Source organism: Folsomia candida, unplaced genomic scaffold (genome assembly GCF_002217175.1).
Source record: "Folsomia candida strain VU population unplaced genomic scaffold, ASM221717v1 Fcan01_Sc029, whole genome shotgun sequence".
Taxonomy (NCBI): Eukaryota; Metazoa; Arthropoda; class Collembola; order Entomobryomorpha; family Isotomidae; genus Folsomia; species Folsomia candida.
Window position 1 is genome coordinate 497611 of NW_019091221.1, and position 22418 is coordinate 520028.

Here is a 22418-nt window from a genome sequence, read left to right on the forward strand (position 1 = left end):
GACTTGCAATTAAAATTCCAACTCTATTTTAACTTCGCAGTTAATTAATCACTCTGCCCAACGTTTTGCACAATCGCGTTAAACATTCCAATAATGAAGTCATCCATCACGCCAGTGCCAATGTCAGGATAATTTAGATTACCTCAGAAGCATGTGCGACATGTGACATTGAGTCAACTGTATATGTAAACTCCAGTGTATAAAAGCAGATCGCATCCAGTCGCAGAAAATTATTGACAGCTTGAACTCCGCTGGCGTTACGATGGCCAAAATACTCTTTGTCCTGTCTCTTTTCATTGTTGCCTGCTACGGGCACGGTCGCGTGCAGGAACCCCCAAATCGGGGCTACTTGTGGCGACTTCCCGAGTACCAGTGGGCCAATCCGGGCCATATTGGGGATGACACGGAACTCCATTGTGGTGGGGAAGGGGTAAAGTCAAAACTATCTAATATAATTATGTATTAAGAGCTAAAATCAAATAGAAATTCAAGAAAATAAAGGGATTTACGAGAATTTATTTACGACAAATTTACCAGATAAATTGTGAGATAAATTTACGAGATAATTTACATAAACAACACTCCTGCATTGGTAGCATAATAGTAAAAGTGTCAAGCATGTATTCAAACGTCGCAGGTTCGATTCCCCCACGGGTTGTAATTTTTTTCAAAATTTCGTATTTAATTAAACATTAAATTAAGTAATTTAAGAAAACGACGAACTGCAGAGGACTATGTATATATTATAGCAATACTAATTTTTCAAATATGCATATGCACAGATAACCGATCCCAACATAAACGCGTGCGGCTTCTGCGGCGATCCAATCACCCAGGCAAGGCCGAGACAACATGAAATCGGGGGTGCGCACGAGCGCGGCTTGATCGTTCGGAACTACACGGTCGGACAAACCATCGACGTGCAAATCTACTGGCAGGCCTTGCACGGCGGGTGGAACGAGTTCCGTCTGTGCGACTACAGCGGGAAGGGGGCCGAGAGCGAGACCTGTTTCCGAGAAAACCTGCTCCGATTTAGCAACGGGGAAACGAGATTGTGGGATATTGACGATGCCACTGGGGACGGGGGGATTACCCATTTGCAAGTCCAACTCCCTCAAGGACTTCGGTGTGACAGGTGCGTCATGCAATGGGAGTGGAGTGCGGACAATGGACAATTCTACAGAAATTGCATGGACATTTCAATCCATTAAGAAAACTACAGTTGGAAAGTAAATTATGTCGCAGTGTACATTTAATTGTTCATTTAATTAAATTATAACATTTAGCAAGTATATGCCTCACATTTCTTTGTACACAAAATTGATTATAATTTATTCATTCTATTAAATTATGGTAATGCCCGCCGCACTCATTGCATGTAACGTACAAACTCAACAATATTTAAATATTTTAAACAACACAACACTCACATTTGTAGATTGGTTATCTCAAGATAATAGACTCTCATTTCCAGAAATGATTAAATTTAAAAATTCTTGATTCAATTAATTTCTAAGAGTATTTACAATGAATATATAACCCTTAATGTAGATACGGATATGATCCTTTAATTACAAGTGCAAAATGTTTGCAACAGCTACAGCCTATTGAAATTTGTATCTTCAATCTTCCATGTTAATGAGGGACAACAATATACACGTAGTATTGCACACATTTTGCCCCATGCTCTTCCAGCCAACACCTTAATTCTCGAAATCACCCGTTTTCTCACCTCAATTAGAAACAACACAAGCCCGCCGCCATTTCCAATGATGGAAATTAGAATGGAATTTATGGGTGAGTCTGTCTCATCTCCGTTATCATCGATTTTTACTCCTTGTTCCAACATCGCGTCATACTTCTTCCTTGCCCTGCTCCGACCAAGAGCAATGTTCGTAACGCCCCATCCTTCCCACCATTTCTCCATGATCCTCGGGAAAAAGGATCCTCGCGTATATTGTTCGAATCGAGCTGAAAAAATAATACTTGCATTAAAGGTCTCCATTACGAATTTGCATATTCGATTCGCAACCAAATTGCAGAAAATATTTCTGCGACGTAACAATGGAGGTCTCCCAACGTATGCTCACAGCTTTGAAGCAAATTAGGGTCCATCGATCACAAATATAATTAGGATGAAATTTGCAAATGGAACTATCTTCCAATTCGCAGGTTTGACGGAGATATTTACATCCAAAAGGGGAAAAATGAGCAGCAAATTTGGAAAATGAAAAATTTGAAAGCTTTTGGCTGCGTTTTCTCCTCTTTTTATGCAAATATCCACGCTAAACTTGAGCATTGGCAGGTCGTTCCATTTGCAAATTTCATACTATTTGTGATAGATTGACGCAAGTTTGATCCTAATCTGTCAGCATAACTTTGGAGACCTCCATTGTAAGTACTCGTCTTGAAGATGCGTACATAATTAAATTTCGTAAATAAATTTTCAAGCCAAAACTTTTGTACAATTTTTGTTTCCAATTTGTTTCCAAAATTAGGAATTTCGGAAGTTAGAAAATCTTCCTTACATTGAAGATGCGGCATCTTCCTCGAGAAGTACATGACCATGGGTGACTTGGCCAATTGTTCGGACGCCTGTCTGAATCTGGGTTGACCAAATCTGTCCACCAGGTTTTGCTGGGATGAAATAACTCCCCAACTGTAGGATCCCATACAAACATTGTTTTCCTTGATATCTTGAGTAGCCTTAACGCAAGACACCTAACAAGTTAAATTGGACAATTTATAACTATTCAGATCAGATATGCACTTATAACTTCTTAAGGTTCCCATGGATGACACGTTGGCGCGTAATCTCACTCTGCCCCTATCCCATGTATTCAAATGCAATTTCTAAAATTGAATTAACTCCATGAGTGTTGAGATAAATGCAACTTTTGATATTTCAATATAAAGTTAAATAATTTTGATACTAAAAACAAGTCGATTAGGAAAAAATAGCGAATTCATTTGGGAGGAAATTTAGTATGAAAAATTGCAAACCAGAGGGCACTTACCGAGTCATACACGGAATACTTTTTCACCGTCATTTTCTCCAATCTCGAAATCAACACGGATTTATTCCTATTCTGATACGGGGATTGTCCCTCCGTCCCGTAGAATCCGGTGAAGTGAACTTTCACATTGGAGGCGGACTTCATCAAATGTTCGCGGCGGGGTGTAGAAAGGGGGGAAGGTGAGACAGTCGACCAGCCTGGTTTGTAGGTCGGCATTTAACAAAATCAGAGCCACGAGCCAGGGTCCGATCATCAATTTAATTTTGCCATATAGTAGCAATCTATCGTAAGTAAAATTAGTAAAAACTAATTAATTATAATAATTTTATAATTAATAATAATTAATAATAATAATTTTATAATTAAGTTTTAACTTAACAAAGTAATCCACAAGTCGATCACGTTTCGCGGATTAAATTGTAATCAAATTATTAAGATTTCGCGCTTTAATTCTCTGAACACCACACTGTTAAAAATCTAATAGATTCACACAGATCCTGGTATCGATTTCGTAAAAATTTCCTACCGGATTTTCCTGGTAGTAAATTGTACCTGAGTTGTAAATTTTTCATCACCACAATATTACTGAACGTCATTAATACAAGCGCCGGTTGAGTCACATATGTATGTAGTCCAGTCGGTAATGATTTAATACCAGTTTTTTCTACGAGTTCAATTAACTTACTGTTCCTGCTCTGTGGAAATATTTTGCTGCGCGATTAACCGAAAAAGCCCACACGTGGTCCCCACAATTCTTCCATAGTTCCATTTCCCTTCTTTTTGCTGCACCGTTGCCATGATGACCAAGATCATAAGAACAATTGACCCAATCTCGTACGCCCAGATGCTCGGATCCAGCGCCAAAAATACGAACGCTACGGGATTCCCGCTACTAATTTTGTGCGGGAGGCCCGTAAAGAAGGAGAAGGAGTCCCAGCCCGCCAACGAGGTTGGTGTCAGAGCCTCCGCTCTCTCGAAGGATAAGCCAAGCCAGCCCGAGTAAGATATCGCCCGCCCCGCCAGTACTTCTCCAAATGCCCCGTCCCACCTTCCCGTGGCGGGATTCAGATAGCCGGGATGACTCGTGCGGAAAGATACTTTCGGCGTGGCGTTAAACCATTGCGACACCGTGAGGACGGTGGGAGCCATCATATTCTTCATTATTGTGCCCACCCTAAAAATTAGAGGTAATTTTTACTTGCTCAAGTAATTATGGGGACGTCCATAAAGTATGGAACGCGACAGGGGGTGTAATAGGACCCGATTGATATCATTCCTGCGTGGTGTGATGGAGGTCCAGAAAATTGTGATTTTTACATGACGCACTTTTGGAGGAAAATGGCATCGCGAATACAGAACTATGCACAAATCCATTTCATAATCCTTTATGTTGAACTCCACCCGGGTAACATTCTTATGTCGAATTTGACATAATTCTACACAAGGTGCCAGAAAAATGGTTTTTGCAGAAAAAGTATGAACGATTCTACATAAAACGTCTGACAGGCATATTCTGCAGAATGGTTTAGCACAATTATGCATAATTCTGCAGAAAGGTTTAGCATAATTATGGATAATTCTGCATATTTTATGCACAAATTGTGTCCGCATAAATTTTTCTGCATGTGTAAAATCCAGCCAATTCTCTGCATAAAACCCAGCTAAATTTCTGCATAAAATACCTTAAATTTTGCACCCGGACACTGTATTAAATAGTTTGCAAAATCCTGCAGATTTCGATGCAGTAAATCTTGTCCAGACACTTGCATATGTGGAGGAATTTATTAAAACTTACCTGAATTTTGCCAATTCCACATCCGACAGCATACCCTTCAACCCTGCCGTGCTCGCCCATTTAAAATTCGAGCCAGCAAAGTTCCAGCGTTCTTTAAACTCAATCCCACCCGGGATCCCGACCCGATACCCGTGTACATCAATATCGTTCCATCCGCACCCACCAGTTTCCTCCTCCTCCCTCAACATCACATTAACCAAGGATCGATACGGAAATCGTAGTCGACCAGGGTATTTCCGGGTCTCAAAACTTTTCAGCTTTCCCTCAAGCAGAATGTGATACGAGTAATGGATTCCTCCCGGCAAAATGGAACCCCAGTCTCCCGGGTATTTCCCCCCACCACCATGATGAATAGCTAGACTTGTATGTACACCGAATTTCGGATAATTTATGATTATACTATAATTAGCCGAAAAATTGAACGCCATAAGTTGCACGGCCCTATTTAGCCCTACAATATCACCATTGATTCGAACAAGGGTGCAATCAGAACGAGCCAACAACTCGGCCAATAGTTGATCTACAATGCTGCGATTACAACCGGAAGAAGAACATGTCCAGACGACGTGGTAATTATTATCACGGAGTAAAAAACCATAAAAAATGTCGGGGTTTTCTGCATTTCAACTCTTTTTTCGCCTAGCTAAACCGAATGGCGAAACACTCGTTACAGGCTTTCTTCCGTTTTTAACCTTTGGGATTTGATATTGCAAACGAAATTGATCAGCTCCACGTGCCGGAAGTATATTTGATTACGTGCTGATACATTTTTTGGTAATTAAGATTCTACAACTGAAATGAGAGTGTAAATATTCATGGACAAATAATTAAGAAAGGAAAACAATCAGAATGCTGTATGTAAATATTGATGCGAGGCCACGGTTAAATTATGATTTCTGGTTATGGAACATCCTGTTGTGTACATACCACTACCCACGAAATTAGCACTCTCCTACGTGTAGTGTAATCGTCGAAATATGTAAATAAAGAAGAAATAAATATATAAAATTTAAACCCCTTAAAATCCTGCATATCCCTCAGTGCTGAATAAATGAAGGTAGGATAACTTGAGGAAGAATTTCAGAACATTTAAGAAATGTAGTTCTACATTCACTTGAAAAAACTTAACAATTTTATTTTGCTTTCCTTGGAAAAAGATTTCATTAAAAAAATGCATTTCATCAAAAATATTCCATTCGAGAGCCTTAATCGGAATAATTTGAGTGATGATACGCAGTATAAAACAACGAATCTAAAAAAAGTCGACCAACTTGACTATCCCGTCATCTTTGTTTGACCATGTAGCAATGCAATGCATGATACTTTTTGCTCTGATTTGACTGAATTACTTACATATTTACAAATTTAGTTTGAAAAAATTTCATTTCCATTCAATCCGGGAATCAATAAAAGATGAGAGCAGCATCAATCAAGGAAAGTGAGCGTTAAATTAACGGAACTTTCTCAATATCTCAACGTCAAGTATTATATATACAATATCTCAAGTATTTACACTTAAAAACTTACTGAAGTCTAATAATATTGGTTTAATTAATGGAAGTTCCACCACCAATCGTGTCAAAAACGATGTGGAAAATCTCCCACAACTTGAACATGATCCTAATTTTATTTACGATACATTTAAATTATCTGACTAGTGAGAGGAGAATCAGATTTTTGGAAACGGCAATCTTCCCGTATACTTAAGTTGTGTCCATGCCCTGTATTTTTCGACATTTCCAAGGTTTATTAAACTTGACTTTATTCATATCCTGAATTAATGAATGATACATACTAATTGACACATGTAATTTGCTAATTTACTTTACTAGGTTGTCACCAATTAATGATAGCTACATCTTTCGACTAAACTTTTTTCGGCATTCTCAGCCGAATCATACATGAATTCGGAGTTGTGTAGGTTTTCCAGCAAATTGGTTGACAAGAATGGTCAAAAATGAGTTGGGGTATGACTTAAACTTGTCATTTTTCGGACCTTGTCCCGTTTCCGTTCCCCTTCCGGAATCAATTGGAATAGTCAGCTCAGCTGGTTTCTCTGATGCTGTCGTTACTTTTGTTGGCCTTGATGTTGAAGGAGTTGTAGTCGTCGTCGTCGTCGTAGTTGGTGTCGTTGGATTATTCTCGGACAAGACTTGCTGCACGAGTTGTTTTATAGCAGCCATGCTCCAAAAGGGGACACTAATTGGGTGTAGGCGTGTGGGTGTAGTCGTAGTAGTTGTGGGTGAAGTAGTAGTAATTGTCGTGGGTGTAGTCGTAGTTGGTGTCGTGGGTGTGGTGATTGTAGGCTTCATAGTAGTAGCTGTTTCGTTAGTCTCCGTTAGGAACTTGCCTCTAGCAATTGAGAGCATTGTGTACCCCTGCCGAATTAGATAAATACATAAGTGCCTCATCAATTCATCTATTCTTGCATTACTTAGAAATTTTTATACATCATGTAAGGGATATTCTACACAGTACGTCACAAATTGCATCACAATTTCCAAACCTACCTTAAACTGGCTCGCGATATGGTCCAAAATAACCAATATAATGGGCGATACCCTTGCAACTAACTCGGTCTTTATCAATTGATTCATTGCTGCTGCCAATTGCACCCACGCCTCATCCTTAGCCGGCTCATCCACTGCGAACCAGTTTGCCAAGGTTATCCCAGTACGTCAAGTTCAAAAATTCGGAAGTGTGGAATTCCAAAAACCCCTTGTCGTCCAGTCGATAATTTAGCAAGAGTTTTGCCGATATCTGGACGCTTCCAGAAAATGCCCCTTCCATAAAGAGCTTGTCCCGTTGAGTGAATAATCCCCGCTAACTTGGAACAAAAATAACAGTAATACTTTCTCGGCTAACAAGGGACACTCACGACCTGTCGTTTGAGTCCAAGGTACCCACTATGTTTTTTAGAATCTACTAAGACCCCACTTGAAGGATTCATTCATATTTCCGTGTAAAACTCATATTTGGCGTCGTGCGGTGGCGCCAAATTCGCCAAATTTGAATGTTTTTATTTTTTAAACCGCCATAACTTTTGAAATCCTGGACGGATTTTCAAAATTTTTGGCAAAAATCATGACAAGGAGTTCAACTTTCTTATCCCATGAAATTTTTTCCGAAATTATCGCTTTTAACTTTTCGCAAAATTTCGTAATTTTCTTAGAATCGGGGGTTCGTTGAAAAAATGCTGAAATTATTTCAAAAATTAGAAATTTTTTATTTTTTGTCAAAAACTTCGACTTTTGTGATCATTTTAAGCATAAAATTTTGAAAATCCGACATAAACTGCAAAAGTTATGGGGGTTTGAAGTTGGTCGAAAATGCAAATTTTTAAGTTTGGCGCCACGCCATTGGGCCAAATATGAGTTTTACACGGAAATATGAATGAATCCTTCATCTGGGATCCTAGTAGATTCTAAAAAACATAGTGGGTACCCTGGACTCAAACGACAGGTCATGAGTGTCCCTTGTAAGTTTAAAAAACTCGGGTAGAGTACAATTTTACATTTTACTAGTCTTTCTCATATTGTTGACCAAATTTTCTCTATAGTTCTAAATTTATTTACAACGATTGTACATATATACGCATAGATCGGATATTTTGCGTACTCCGGCCTCCGGCAAATTTCGCGTACTCCGGCCTCCGCGTACTCCGTACTCCGGACAAAGTCGCGTACTCCGGCCTCCGGAGGCCGGAGTACGTACTCCAAGCCCGGAGTACTCCGATCTATGTATGTACGTACACCTATAAGCCCGTCTAAAGGACGTACCACATTTCCAATTTTACACGAACATATCAGAAGTACGTTGCTAAGAAATTTTTTACGTTATTACGAACTTTTTTTACGTGGCTGTTGCTAAGGAATTCCTTTACGTTGCTAACGAAAAGTTTTACATTGCTAACAAAATTTTCTTACGTTGCAAAGGAAATTTTCTTACGTCGCCAAAGAATTTCTTTAATGTTGCTAAGCAAATTTTTGTAAGTTGTTAGCAACGTTTTTACGTTGCTAAGGAATTTTTTCAAGTTGGTCTGGAATTTTTAACGTTGATAAGGAAATTTTGTTATGTTGCTAAGGAGATTTTTTTACGTTGCTAAGCAATTTTTTTTATGTTGCTAAGCAATTTTTTGACTTTGCAAAGGATTTTTTTACGTTGCTCATAATGATAATCATTATTGTAATCATAAACTTCTATCCCTTCTCTGATTGGTGGAGCTGTAATGTCAACACGGTTGACACAACAGTCAATCAGAATGCTGGGGTGCCACGGAAAATTTCACTGAACGGACTTTTTGAAATTATACAGGGTGTCCCATTTATTCGTGTGAAGGTTTCAGACAACCGTGCTCACTTGCGGGTAAATTAAATTCAAACCTGAAGCCAAAATCGTGTAGAGCAACTTAAAAAATAGTTTCTGATTTTTTTGCAAACTTATTTTAAAAAGTGCGACCACTGTGATCCACTGAAGCTGAGGTACGAGTGAAACACTTTTCCAGATCATTTTTTACGGGAATCGTTATAAAACTTAGCTCAAATTATATTGCCATCAAATCAGTTTGCATTTAAATTATACAATAATGCATGGTAGACATATCCCAATTCAATCCAATCGTCTAACGGTATTATCACCTTCGAAAAACTACCGACTGCAGGACGCCGAAAAAACTGAAAATTTTTTTTGGCTTACTAAACCCACCACCAAGATCCGTTATCCCAATGCCGCACGGTCCAACTGTGAGATTGCAATAAATCAACTATCCAGAGAGAAATTAAAATTGATTTGGGAAAGATTATAACAAAAATGACCTACTGTAGGTCGACCCATTGAGAGAAATCAAACTTTTTTCCGCTAAGTGTGGAGAAATCTCACCAGTTCGCAAAAACGGACGACGATAATTTGGCTACTGCAGTCATAAAAAATAAAGACCCCCCTGGGTGGTTGTCAGACATCGATCGATTGGATTAGTTCGGATTTTTCATTGTGGAAAGTTAATTTTAACATTGGACGATTTACGCATTTTCACGTACTTTGGAACGCTTCAAATAATGAGTGAACAAAAAACACCCTAGAAAATGCCTGGAAGTATTTTCGTCGGGTAAAAAGCGATGCATTCTTAAAGTTAAAAACTAGGGCCGTCATATCGAATGAATTTCGCCTTTGACAAAGATCCGCTTGTGGCGTAAAAAAGTGCCAAACCTTTCCACGAATAAATGGGACACCTCGGTAGTATTTACTAATTAATTTTAGTTTTAAGTTGCAAGATTTTATTTTTCAAGGTAATTATAATTATAATTAATTCATTATAGATACTTACTTGGTACAGCTTTCCCGGATGCGTCTGGCGGTATTGACGAAATTATTGTATAGATGTGTCCATACTTATAATAGCTGTTATAAGGATGACCAGTTGCAACGGCTTTTGATTTTTCAAAAATATTTTCAATCTTGACATTCCTGCACAAAATTATAAGTAATTTACTAATTATTAATATTAATTACTACTTATTTTTTTCTAAGTATGTATTAAATAAATGATTCCAAAACCTTAAAGTGACCCGTTGAACGGAAACGAGCCAATTAGTATAGCTGGTTGTCCACGTGACGGGTCCCTTAATCTCAAACATCTCACCAGCTCGCACCAAATCGGGGAATACTGATTCCACACGGAGATGTAAGAATAGAAGGAAGCAGTCCTCTTAAATACCCAGATTATTTCCGTTAGCACAAATTTCAAATTTACAAATGTCAAGTTGAATAAATATCGCTCCAAGTAGCACGATGAGGAGGTGTGAGGTGGTTATCGCCGATATCGACCGGACTAATTTTAAATTGTTCACACTCAGAAATAAGCGCACCCGAAATTTGCGCGTTCCTGAATGGGCATGTTTACGCGGTTAGCAGAATTTCCAAAAAATGAGCCAAAATCAGGATTATTAAAAATGCTATAACTTCGAATTTCGAATTTTAACCCCATTTTAAAAATTAAACCCAATTTGTGTTCAGAATTATATATGTACATCTCTGAAAATATAAAAATTTATTTTTAAAATTTTTAGAAATTTGATATTTTCATGCTAGATATTTCTGCATTTTTAGAAACCCAAAAAACGAGAATTTTTTTAAAAATTAAAAGTAAAAAAAAATGAATTTTCAAATTTTCAGGGATGTAATTCTCGAAACAAATTTGGTTTAATTTTTGAAATCTGTTTAAAATCCTAAAAGTTACAGCACTTTTAAAAATCCTAATTTCGGCTGAATGTTTTTTTGAAAATTCTCCCCAAGGGCGAGAAGATGCCCATTCAGAAAAACTCAAAAATACGGGTCCGCTTATTTCTGGGCCTGAAAAATCTAAAGTCCGGTCTCGATCGGTGGTAACCACCTCACACGTCTCCATTGTCAGTATTGGGTCACATTTATGCTGTAGAAGAATGTAATATTACCAGGCGTGTTGCACTTCGGCGTGGGAGCCACTGACCATTCTGCCTGACAAAAGTGGAGCAGGGCAGAGAGCACAAGAACCACCGTGATGCCCATGATTGTCCTACGACTGGTATGCAGACCAATTATTTTTTTCAATCTGACTTTGTGGCAGGAGTCACTCTAACGCATACGGCTTACATACATCACCGCTGGACAGAAAAGGTAACGAAATACTGACTCCTCAAAACGGCGTCGCTACGTTTAAAAGGAGATGCATAACTGTGGCCAATTGGCCATTACACTATGTATGCAACTAACACGTATAGTTATCAAAATTAATTCTATTGATTCCATGACTATAAAAGACACCGGCGGAACGAGCCATGGAGAAATTGGGTGCTTGATACAAAACCTATTTTCTTATATAATCACGTATGTATGTACAATGCAGAGGTCAACGCCGATCGATTTGGCGGCGGCGGCGGCGCCAATTTTGGGGATTTTTCTGCGCGGCGGTGCGGTGCGGCGCGGCGTCTCAATGTTGAAGGGATAGGGAATTAGATTTATCGGTGGCGGCGGCGCCTAAAATACCATCGGCGTATGGCGGCGCGGCGGCGTGAGATCGGCGGCGTTGACCTCTGGTACAATGCAAAATAAGGCCGATATGATTATATCCGAAGGATATCGTCATCCCTTATTTGCAATAACACGGATCCAATCAGGTTAATAGGTAATACGGAATGCGGATTTGATACGAGTTTTCCAATTTTTAGGATCGGGTCGATACTATAATTAATGATTGGGAACGGGATTACCGGCTCCACTCCGAAAATGTACGTGCGATTTAATTTCTCCCGCTGTGGTGTGTATGTATGTGTGACTCCAGCACCGTTATTGTAAACTTTGCACCACATTGTGCTAATATTGACACGGAATATTATTAATCGGCCCAGTAAAATAGTAAAAAGTACCCAGTAAAGTGGTAAAAACCAATAATAGTAACTGTTGCCCAGATAAAAAGTTTTATGAACCCAATATTAAAGTAAAAAGGTCCAATAATCTTGTTCACCAAATTACCTTATTAATACAATATTAAGCGTGATATGCAAATACATAGTGGTATGTAGGTATCTTTTACTCAGAGCTTGAAACTTAGCTATCTAAACAGATAAATAATTGCAGTCAGTCACCCTCTTGTTGTTCATAGTTCTTGTCAGTTTTTTGCCATGGCCTCCCAAACATTGTGTTTCGAGTTTCGACACAGGTGATTCTGAATCCGATTTAGAAAATAAACCCGAAGTTAAAAGGCGCAAATTAAGCACGTGGGAGGAGTTGAATACATTTTTAGACATTACTGATGCCAAAAAATGCATTAAGGATCGCTCTGAGTGGGTGTATACAACAAAATATTCTTCGTTTGAGGGAGACATTCTTCTATACAATTGTCGTTTCTCAGCGACGTGTTCCTCGAAATGCAAAATAGTTCTGCGAAGCTCGACATTACGGTTGACAAGTCTGTCGAGAATCACGATCCTGTACAAAAGGATAGTTTTAAAATATTGAATGAAATGTAGTTATGCAGCACTTTACAAATAATACAGAATCTTTACAAATAATACTGTACCAATAGACGATATCAATAGATATTTAATTTACGATTAAGAGAACGACGAAGTTGGAAGACTTTTGACACATACAAGAGTTGTTTAGGCAGGCTTTGGTTAGTGAAATTTAATACTCCTCAGTGGATTAAATCTTCATGCTCGTGCCCTGTATTCTTAAAAATGTATGTCTGTAAACACATAATGGGCATTACGATTGTACACAAATTGTTTGAAGTCTGTCCAGAAGCTAAAATGATTCCAATTGGAACTCGTCGCGGCCCTGGACGCCCTTCCAAAGCCAAGAAGGCATTAATTACTATGTAAAAATTTATCATCGAATAAGGTGGAGGAAATAAATATTTGATTTATGTTTGTAATTCTCCATTTTGTATCGTTTTTATGTATTACGACATTATTGGACCTTTTTACTTTAATACTGGGTTCATAAAACTATTTATCTGGGCAATAGTTACTATTATTGGTTTTTACCACTTTACTGGGCATTTTTTACTATTTTATTGGGCGTGTTAATTGTATGCCTATTGACACCAAGGGGTAACAATTTATTCCCACGAGTGTCATTACACCATGCATTTATAAATATATCTGCGGTGGAGTGTATACACACCGCTTGACCCAATATTTTTTTAGTGTGCCAGTCAGATGAATGACATTAAAAGTTTAAAGAAATCATGCAATACATCAGCGACGACTTCAAGTGAAAGTATTATTCTAAATATTCTGGGATTTTGACACGTTGCTCAATTACGAAATTATGAACACATTGCAGTCACTACAGAGAATGGTCGGAATTAATTATATTGTTTAATCAGGCAGGTTTCCGTACACTGTAAATAATCTGATAATAAACATTGTCGAAAAGCACAAGTATATTTATGTATAACTCTACCAAAGTGGTAATGATAAGTTGTACCGTGTGGTAATGCCTTGATAATAGAGTTTTAACATCATGGTAACATCATCAAAATAACGAATTTTTACCACCTGGTAAAATATTATTGCCAAATTTATTACCAAGAAATCACTACCTACGTGACTTTACCGGATTATTAAGAGTGGCATGCTTATACATAAATAAGTTAAGCTAGGTTAGGAGAGCTCCAAATTCCAGCGACATACGGATTAAAAATTTTAATTTCACTTATGTAAGTTACATAATGTAACTAATAAATTCAATACGTGCTCGTACATAATATCTGTGCAAGCTAAACAATATCACACACAATAGAGATCAAACTTACATATGTACGTTAAAATTCCAAAGTCCTTTATTAATTCACTACGTTTGTCATCCAGTAAATAATTTTATTACCAAATTTTACAAAAAGATTAAAGATGTGTTCGCAAGAAATACGAATTTTAGCCCGAGTTTCTTTCATAACCTTTGCAAATTGGTTGAAATTGTTAAGTTCTGCGATTAAATTATCATTCACCATTTAAAATGATCTTCTTTACAATGATTTTCGTTGAGCCGGAATGCGACAAAATTCGTGCGGATGTTTGTAACTCAGTTTGCAAATTTTTTGCAAAATAAATACGTATTTACAAATTTACTAGACTTGTAACCCAATTTTTCTTCACAATCTTTATAAACTTGACGATGCGTTCGTAATTTTACAAAATTTACTACACGAGACCCTCACCAATTATACATTTAACGCAAAAATTTCGCACAGATGTTCGTAAACCAGTTTGCAAATTTTTGTAACGTTCTCACGTTCTTACAAATATTTACGACAGATTTGTAAACACCTGCAATTTTCTGGTTTTTAAACTTTCAGCAAATATCGGTTGGTATAAAATGGTTTTCAATCCATGACATGTTGCCTACAGACATATCTTAAGCAATTGCGAAAATATATGTATTCAACAATGGAGGTCTCGCAACGTATATGGACCAAACTAGCGTCAATCGATCACAAATATAATTAGTGTGAAATTTATGAATGGAACTATATACCAATGCGAAGGTTTGCGGGGATATTTGCATCCACAACGTGACAAATGTGAAGAAAATTTGGAAAATGGCAAATTTTACCAGCCTTGGGGGTGCGTTTTCTTTTCTTTTTATGCAAATATCTCCGATAAACCTGCGCATTGGCAGATAGTTCCATTGGCAAATTTCATACTGATTATATTTGTGATCGATTGACGCTAGTTTGGTCCAAATCTGTGAGAATACGTTGCGAGACCTCCATTGTTAGCGTGTGTCAAGTTGACACACGCTAATGTTTTCGTGATGTCAGGAAAAAATATCTGGCCCGTGGCCAGCAGTCTCTGAGACCTTTTTTGGCTTGCAGGGTGTCCATTTTTGCCTTCGGTCAGCAGGATGTCCCGACACGCCCGACATTAAGGCGGGAAAGTATGGTGTCCACTATGATAAGACGCTTAATTATTAACTTTTGAGGTTATCTATGTATAACCCTGATCGGAGACAGAAATGGCAAATTTGGGTGATGTATATTTCCAGTTTAATTAAACTCTGGTGCGATAGCATTCGGGTGTCGAGTTTGAATTGTTATGTCTCAACTTTCCCATCCCCATATATTCAAATGGCGATTTTGAAACCACTTACCACCAACCACAACATGAAGATTTTAATGCCTTTAAAAATTGGAGAGCTTTAGTTGGAATTTTAGTTATGAATCATAACTTATGATACGTAAATTTAAGTTCTGTCCATGTCCTATATTTTTCCAAGGTTTATTCAAATTGACTTTATTCATCTTCTGAATTAATGAATGATACGTAATTATTGACAAATCGTCGGACTAATTCCGAAAGGGCCAAGGTGCCATCGATATTTAATTCCGAAAGGGCCTAAGTGCACAAGAACAACTATTGAAAAGACCTAACTGCATTTTCAATATAACTGCATATCGTCGTACTAATTCAGAAAAGACCTAAGTGCAGTGGATGCTTTATTCAGAAAAGACCTAAGTGCAGTCGGTGTTTAATTCAGAAACGACCGAAGTGCAGTCGATGCTCAATTCAGAAAAGACCTAAGTGCACAGAAAAAAAGCAAAAAAGGACCTATGTGCAAGTATGTATTTACTTATGGCTAAATCTTGCCAAAATGATTTTTCATATATATCGCGCGATTTAGCCATAAGTAAACACATACTTGCACATAGGTCCTTTTTTGCTTTTTTTCTGTGCACTTAGGTCTTTTCTGAATTGAGCATCGACTGCACTTCGGTCGTTTCTGAATTAAACACCGACTGCACTTAGGTCTTTTATGAATAAAGCATCCACTGCACTTAGGTCTTTTCTGAATTAGTACGACGATATATAACCGCAATACCTGAACCTGTGAATATTTAATTTTTTAAATTTTACCATATTTAGTTCAATACTAAAGGTCGGTCGTGACCATCGTAGAGTTAAAATTTAAAAAATTAAATATTCACAGGTTCAGGTATTGCCGTTATATATGCAGTTATATTGAAAATGCAGTTAGGTCTTTTCAATAGTTTTTCTTGTGCACTTAGGCCCTTTCGGAATTAAATATCGACTGCACTTTGGCCCTTTCGGAATTAGTCCGACGATATGTAATTTTCTAATTTATTTTACTAGGTTGTCACAAATTAATATAATTACATCATCTACTAAATTTTATTTCGGCATTCTCAGCTGAATAATTCATGTATACGGAGCTATGTAGGTGTTCCTACAAATTGATTGACAAGAATGGTCAAAAATGGGTTGGAGTATGACTTGAACTTGTCATTTTTCGGACCTTGTCCCGTCTCTGTTTCCCTTCCGGATTCAATTGGAATAGTTAGCTTAGCCGGTTTCTCTGATGCTGTGATGACTTCTCTGGGCGCTGATGTTGAAGGAGTTGTACTAGTCGTCGTAGTAGGTGTCGTTGGATTATTCTCGGACAAGACTTGCTCCAAGAGTTGTTTTATAACAGCCATGCTCCAAATGGGGACACTAATTGGTTTAGTTTCTTCCGGGGTTAGGGTTATAATGTCGTTTCCTTTATAACGGAATGGGTCGACGTCAATCAGTACGGTAGGCACTGCCAGTGGTAGTGTGACCGCCGTAGGAGCAGCTGTAATTCTTGTGGGAGGTGAAATGGTGACCGGCGTCGGTGAGGTGACTCTAGTTATCGTCGTAGGTGGTGTAGCTCCCGTTGGTGTCGTTGGTGTAGTGGTAGTAGGTGTCGTGCGTGTAGTTGTCGTGGGTGTACTTGTCGTGGGTGTAGTTGTCGTGGGTGTAGTTGTCGTGGGTGTAGTTGTCGTGGGTGTAGTTGTCGTAGGTGTGGTTGTCGTGGGTGTAGTTGTCGTGGGTGTAGTTGTCGTGGGTGTAGTTGTCGTGGGTGTAGTTGTCGTGGGTGTAGTTGTCGTAGGTGTGGTTGTCGTAGGTGTAGTTGTCGTGGGTGTGGTTGTCGTAGGTGTAGTTGTCGTGGGTGTGGTTGTCGTAGGTGTAGTTGTCGTGGGTGTGGTTGTCGTAGGTGTAGTTCTCGTGGGTGTGGTGATTGCAGGCGTCATAGTAGAATCCGTTGGCCTAGTCTCCGTTAGGAACTTGCCCCTACCTATTGAGGCCATTGTGTATCCCTGCCGAATTAGGTAAATAAATCAGTACCTAGTCAGTTGACCTATTCTTACATTGTCTACAAATTAGTAAATATCCATCCCGCATAATTTCCTAACCTACCTTAAACTTGCTCGTGATATGGTCCAATAAAATGGGCGATATTCTTGCAACTAACTCGATCTTTATCAACTGAGTCATTGCCACTGCTAATTGCCCCCACGCCTCATCCCTGGCCGGCTCATCCGCTGCGAACCAGTTCGCCAAGGTTATCTGGGTAATGGTGCAATCCCAGTACGTCGAGTTTGAATGGAATTCCAAAAACCCTTTGTCGTCCAGTCGAAATAATAGCGTGTGATGTGCCGATATCTGGACGCTTCCAGAAAATCCCCCTTCCATAAAGAGCCTGTCGTCTCCAAGTGTCCCGTTAAGGGAATATTCCCCGCTAACTAGGAACAAAATGACAGTAACATTAGCTCCGCTAACTTTAAAATAACTCGGGTAGAATAAAGCTTTACATTTTATTAGTCCTTCTCATATTTTTGACCAAATTTTCTCCATAGTAGTAAAATTATTTACAAGGATTATGCATAAATACTTACATGGAACAGATTTCTTGGACGCGTCTGGCAATATTGAGTAAAATTCTGTATCGATTCTTCCATCGATATTATACTTGTTGTTATAAGGATAACCAGTGGCAGCGGCTTTTGATTTTTCAAAAATATTTTCTATCTTGACATTCCTGCACAAAATTATGAAAAAAACAGTTACTACTTAAACTACTTAAATACCATAAGTTTGTAGCTATGTATCGTACAAATACGTTAAGCGGGCTTATGCACATATATTTGGCAGTATATATTCTTAACTGGTAGTAAGTTTTTACCAACCGGATATTCGACTTTATCGGGTTTTTAAGGCTGCATTCCAAAATGCCGATTAAATGAAATTTCGCACGGGGACATAAACCCCTTTTTGTGAGTGCAACATTTCTTTCTGGTAATTTGTTACCCAACCAGTAATTATTTACAACCCTGACGTGCTGTATTCCAAATTAAGCAGCTAATATCACAATTTGCCTCCCAGATACATACATTCACCCTCTAATTTTTCAAAAACCTTAAAGTGACCCTTTGAACGGAAACGAGCCAATTAGTCGAGCTGCTTGTCCACGTGACGGGTCCCTTAATTTCGAACACCTCACCAGCATGGACCACATCGGGAGGTACTGGTTTCACACGGAGGTGTAGGAAGAGAAAGAAGCAGTCCTCTTAAAAACCCAAATTATTTCAGTTAGAACAAATTTACAAATGTCAAGTCGAATAACGGAAGATTATCAGGGAAAAAATGGCCAGATTAGAAGGAAGAAATATGGATAATTTATGGATAATCGAGCGCGTAACAAATATCCCAGGGTAGACTAATCTAATGGAAATTAAACGGGAAATTTCGAAGTTTGTAGTTAATATAAATTACTGAATTATTTTTTGCTTTTAGTTTAAGAAAAGTAAGAAGTAAAAAAAATAGGAAAAATCCATCACGGGGTTGAACGCTCCTGACTTTACAATTTTTCTTTCGGAAGTTGAGGTTAAATTTTGTTTCAATGTACCTCAAACTGTAACCTACGCTGTAATATATGTCGTCTTCATCCTTTCATTTCTATGGTCTCACCTCAAATGTTACTTAATATTAGTTCAAATTTATGCTGTAGAAAGATGTAATATTACCTGGCGTGTTGCACTTTGGTGTGGGAACCACTGACCATTCTGCCTGACACAAACGGAGCAGGGCAGAGAGCACAAGGAGCAGAATTATGCCCATGATTGTGATTTACCAATTATTTTTAATCTGACTTTGCAGCTCGAGTCACTCTAAGACTTGTGCGAATACACCACCGCTGGACATAAAAGGTGACGAAATACTGACTCCTCAGAAAACTGCGTCGCTAAGTTTAAAAGGAGATTGTACATACATACAAAACTGTGGTCATGCCACTATGTAACTAACGCGTATAGCTAATTATGTATACTTGTTGAAATTAATTCTATTGATCCCATAATTAGACAAGACACCGGCGGAACGAGCCAAGGAGAAATTGTGTGCCTAATAAAAACCTATTTTCTTATATAATCACGTATGTACACGTGATCACGTAATCACGTATGTACACGTGATCACGTAATCACGTATGTACACGTGATCACGTAATCACGTATGCAAAATAAGGCTGGCATGATCCGATCCGAAGGATATCTTCATTCGTCATTTGCTATAACAGAGATCCGATCCGGTTAATGTGGAATGCGGATCGGATAGGATTTTCCAATTTTTCGGATTGGATCCATGCTATAATTAATGCAGTATCTCCGATGGGAACGGGATTACAGGATAGGATCGGATCGGATCCGGTTTCGGGTCGGATAGAAGTTTCCCAACATTTCGGCCAAGCAATAATTAACGCAGTATAAAATGATCGCTCCAATGGGAACCGCCTTTACGACAATAAATTCTTTGCTGCCGTGGTGTGTATGTCTGATTCCAAAGCCGTTATTGTAAACTTTACACCACATTGTGCCAATATTAACACTAGCATTATAGATTTTTGGGGCAAAGTGAGACAAATCTCAACTTGTCCCAAAAACCTATTTTTCGTGACCTAGAGGTCATGATTCGTGAAAATCAACAATAAAAAATTTTTCCCCCCAAAATCACAAAAAACTTCGCAAAATCCCGACGGTGTCGTTTCGACGCTATTTTCATCAACTTTGACCTCAATTTGCCAAAAACCTCTGTCTCAGATCTGACCAAGGTCATGACCTAAGTTAGTCCTATGATAGTACTTCAAAACGCAGAAATGATTTCCTGCGCAAATTCAGTATCAAGGATTTGGGAGCCCTTTAAAGATGGTCAATTTCAGGAATTTTTGCAGCCCTCAGGAAAGGCAAGTTTGACCCGCGTTTATAGGAACACTATTGCTTATAATGGAGCAAAGGTTAAGCTGTTACATAGTAGTGTGACCGTAGCCTAGGATGCATAGGTCAGTTGGTGATAATGTTTATCCTTAAGGATTTAGTAGCCCTTCAAAGGTCCCTTCCCATCCCCCTTTTTCGTGATGTTTTTTTCGTCAACTTTGAGCTCAATTTGCGAAAAACCTCCGTCTCAGATCCGACCGAGGCGGTGACCTAAGTTAGTCCTTCCAAATTCCGAAATAATTTCCTGCGCAAATTCAGTTTCAAGGATTTGAGAGCCCTTCAAACCTGGCCATTTTGACGATTTTTGACAAAAACACCGATCTTCCGCTACATTTTATTTTTTTGCGAGACAATGGTAAGAGCTAGGGGCATGTATGATACCTCATTTTCATCAGCGTTAAATTCTGAACAAAGTGGGTGTGGTTTTAGGGGCGATTTGCGACTTTTTGAAAATTCCATAGACACCCCCCTCCTGACCACACCCACTTTCGAAAATCAAAATGAACCACATTTTTATGTTCTCCGACCCCCATACGAGGATTTTGGACCTTAAAATAATTTTGGCAGGATTTTCAGTCTCCCAGGACATTGTGTAGCGGTATACTTAGTAAAAACGAGAAGCACTTTTTAAAGAGTTCTTTCTGCTCAGAAGCGTCCGCTTCTTACAAGGGAAACCTCCGAGGTGCCGGTTGAATCCAGGGTTCCCACCTATGCCAAAATGACCACAACATGCGATTTATGACGTAAAGTGAAGGAATTTATGTGCAAAAATAACTTTTCGTCAATATCTGACGATATTTGTGACGAGCGTGTGAGCACGGATATCATAGAGTTTCGTCGTAAGACGTCCGGCTGAACACATGATCGTGTTTATAAATATTTAATTTTTATTGCAAACCACAATTTTCATTTAATTTTAAAAATTTTTACTCATAATTGAAAACTTAATTATAATTTTTTAGACTGTGTTGAAGTTGGCAAAATGGTAAATTTGGAATCAACGGTAGACCAACAAATAAATCGTCCTAAATTTCAACATTTCAAAAAAGTGTTTTCATTTATGGAATAAATTATCAAATTCTGGGACTGATTTTTAAACGATAAGCACATTAAATATATAGATGGTTACTTAATTAAATACTAGTAAACATGTACATAAAACATTTTAAAATGTTCACGAATTGTTATTCTCATAAACAAGAAAGTGCGAAATGGATTTATGTATTTGCAATGGAAAGTTTCATCAAATGGGCAATTGTCATCTATTTAATTTGCAACTTTGTTTCGGCCACTTTTGTGTTGAATACCACCACCACCCACTAACTAATGACGACATTAATTGACGTCCACACGATTTTGTTCACAGTTATGAATAAAATGAAAATGAAAATTATATTAATTGAGAATTTGAATTATGCGAGAACTCTTTGCATTCTCCGAGTCGCACGCTTCGTCACTTGAATCCACTCTCAACCGTGCCCACAAGCCCGTCACAAATATCGTCACAGATTGACGAAAAGTGATTTTGCACGTAAATTCCTTCACTTTACGTCATAAATCGCATATTGTGGTCATTTTGGTATAGGTGGGAACCCTGGATTCAACCGGCACCTCGGAGGTTTCCCTTGTAAGATATTCTTTACTTAGGAGTAGGGTGTCACATGTTGTCAGTCTCAGATTTCGATCTACTTTAGGAGGGTTAGACTCCACGAGCCCATTTACGCAAGCCACACCCCCTCAAAGGCGCCAAAACCCCCAGAGTTGCCGCACTAAAATCATCGCCAAAAATCGAGTTTTGGTCAGATTTTCAAGAAATTTATATTTTCGTGATCCCAGAGAGTGGCTCTATCATATCCAATAGCAAACTCAACTTTTTTGAAACGAGTCACCTAATTGTCCAAGTTTTAAAAGGTAGATCAAAATGAAAGGTTTCGCCATTTTTGTACTCTGCATTGTTGCCGCGTCGGCCGGCGTTGTTACGCACGAAGGATGTGGTAGGTTTGTGAAGATTAAAAATAAACAGTCTGCTTTTGTATGT

The 22418-nt window shown here is 38.4% G+C and overlaps 3 protein-coding genes across 3 annotated transcripts; 1 reads left to right on the plus strand and 2 right to left on the minus strand.

Moving 5' to 3' along the window:
- Positions 1–231: 231 nt before the first annotated feature.
- Positions 232–1368, plus strand: LOC110860172. Its single transcript, XM_022109232.2, has 2 exons — positions 232–430; positions 783–1368. Exons 1-2 carry the CDS (start codon positions 263–265, stop codon positions 1209–1211), a joined length of 597 nt encoding a protein of 198 aa, XP_021964924.1. The 5' UTR covers positions 232–262; the 3' UTR covers positions 1212–1368.
- Positions 1369–6707: 5339 nt separating this feature from the next.
- LOC110860069 (salivary glue protein Sgs-3) lies at positions 6708–7181 on the minus strand. The gene has a single exon (XM_022109133.1). It carries the CDS (start codon positions 7179–7181, stop codon positions 6708–6710), a length of 474 nt encoding a protein of 157 aa, XP_021964825.1.
- A 9215-nt stretch (positions 7182–16396) lies between these two features.
- LOC118438994 (uncharacterized protein PB18E9.04c-like) lies at positions 16397–19297 on the minus strand. Its single transcript, XM_035859988.1, has 5 exons — positions 19136–19297; positions 18528–18678; positions 18008–18150; positions 17529–17854; positions 16397–17428 (listed from the first exon to the last, which is right to left on the minus strand). Exons 1-5 carry the CDS (start codon positions 19227–19229, stop codon positions 16523–16525), a joined length of 1620 nt encoding a protein of 539 aa, XP_035715881.1. The 5' UTR covers positions 19230–19297; the 3' UTR covers positions 16397–16522.
- Positions 19298–22418: the final 3121 nt, after the last annotated feature.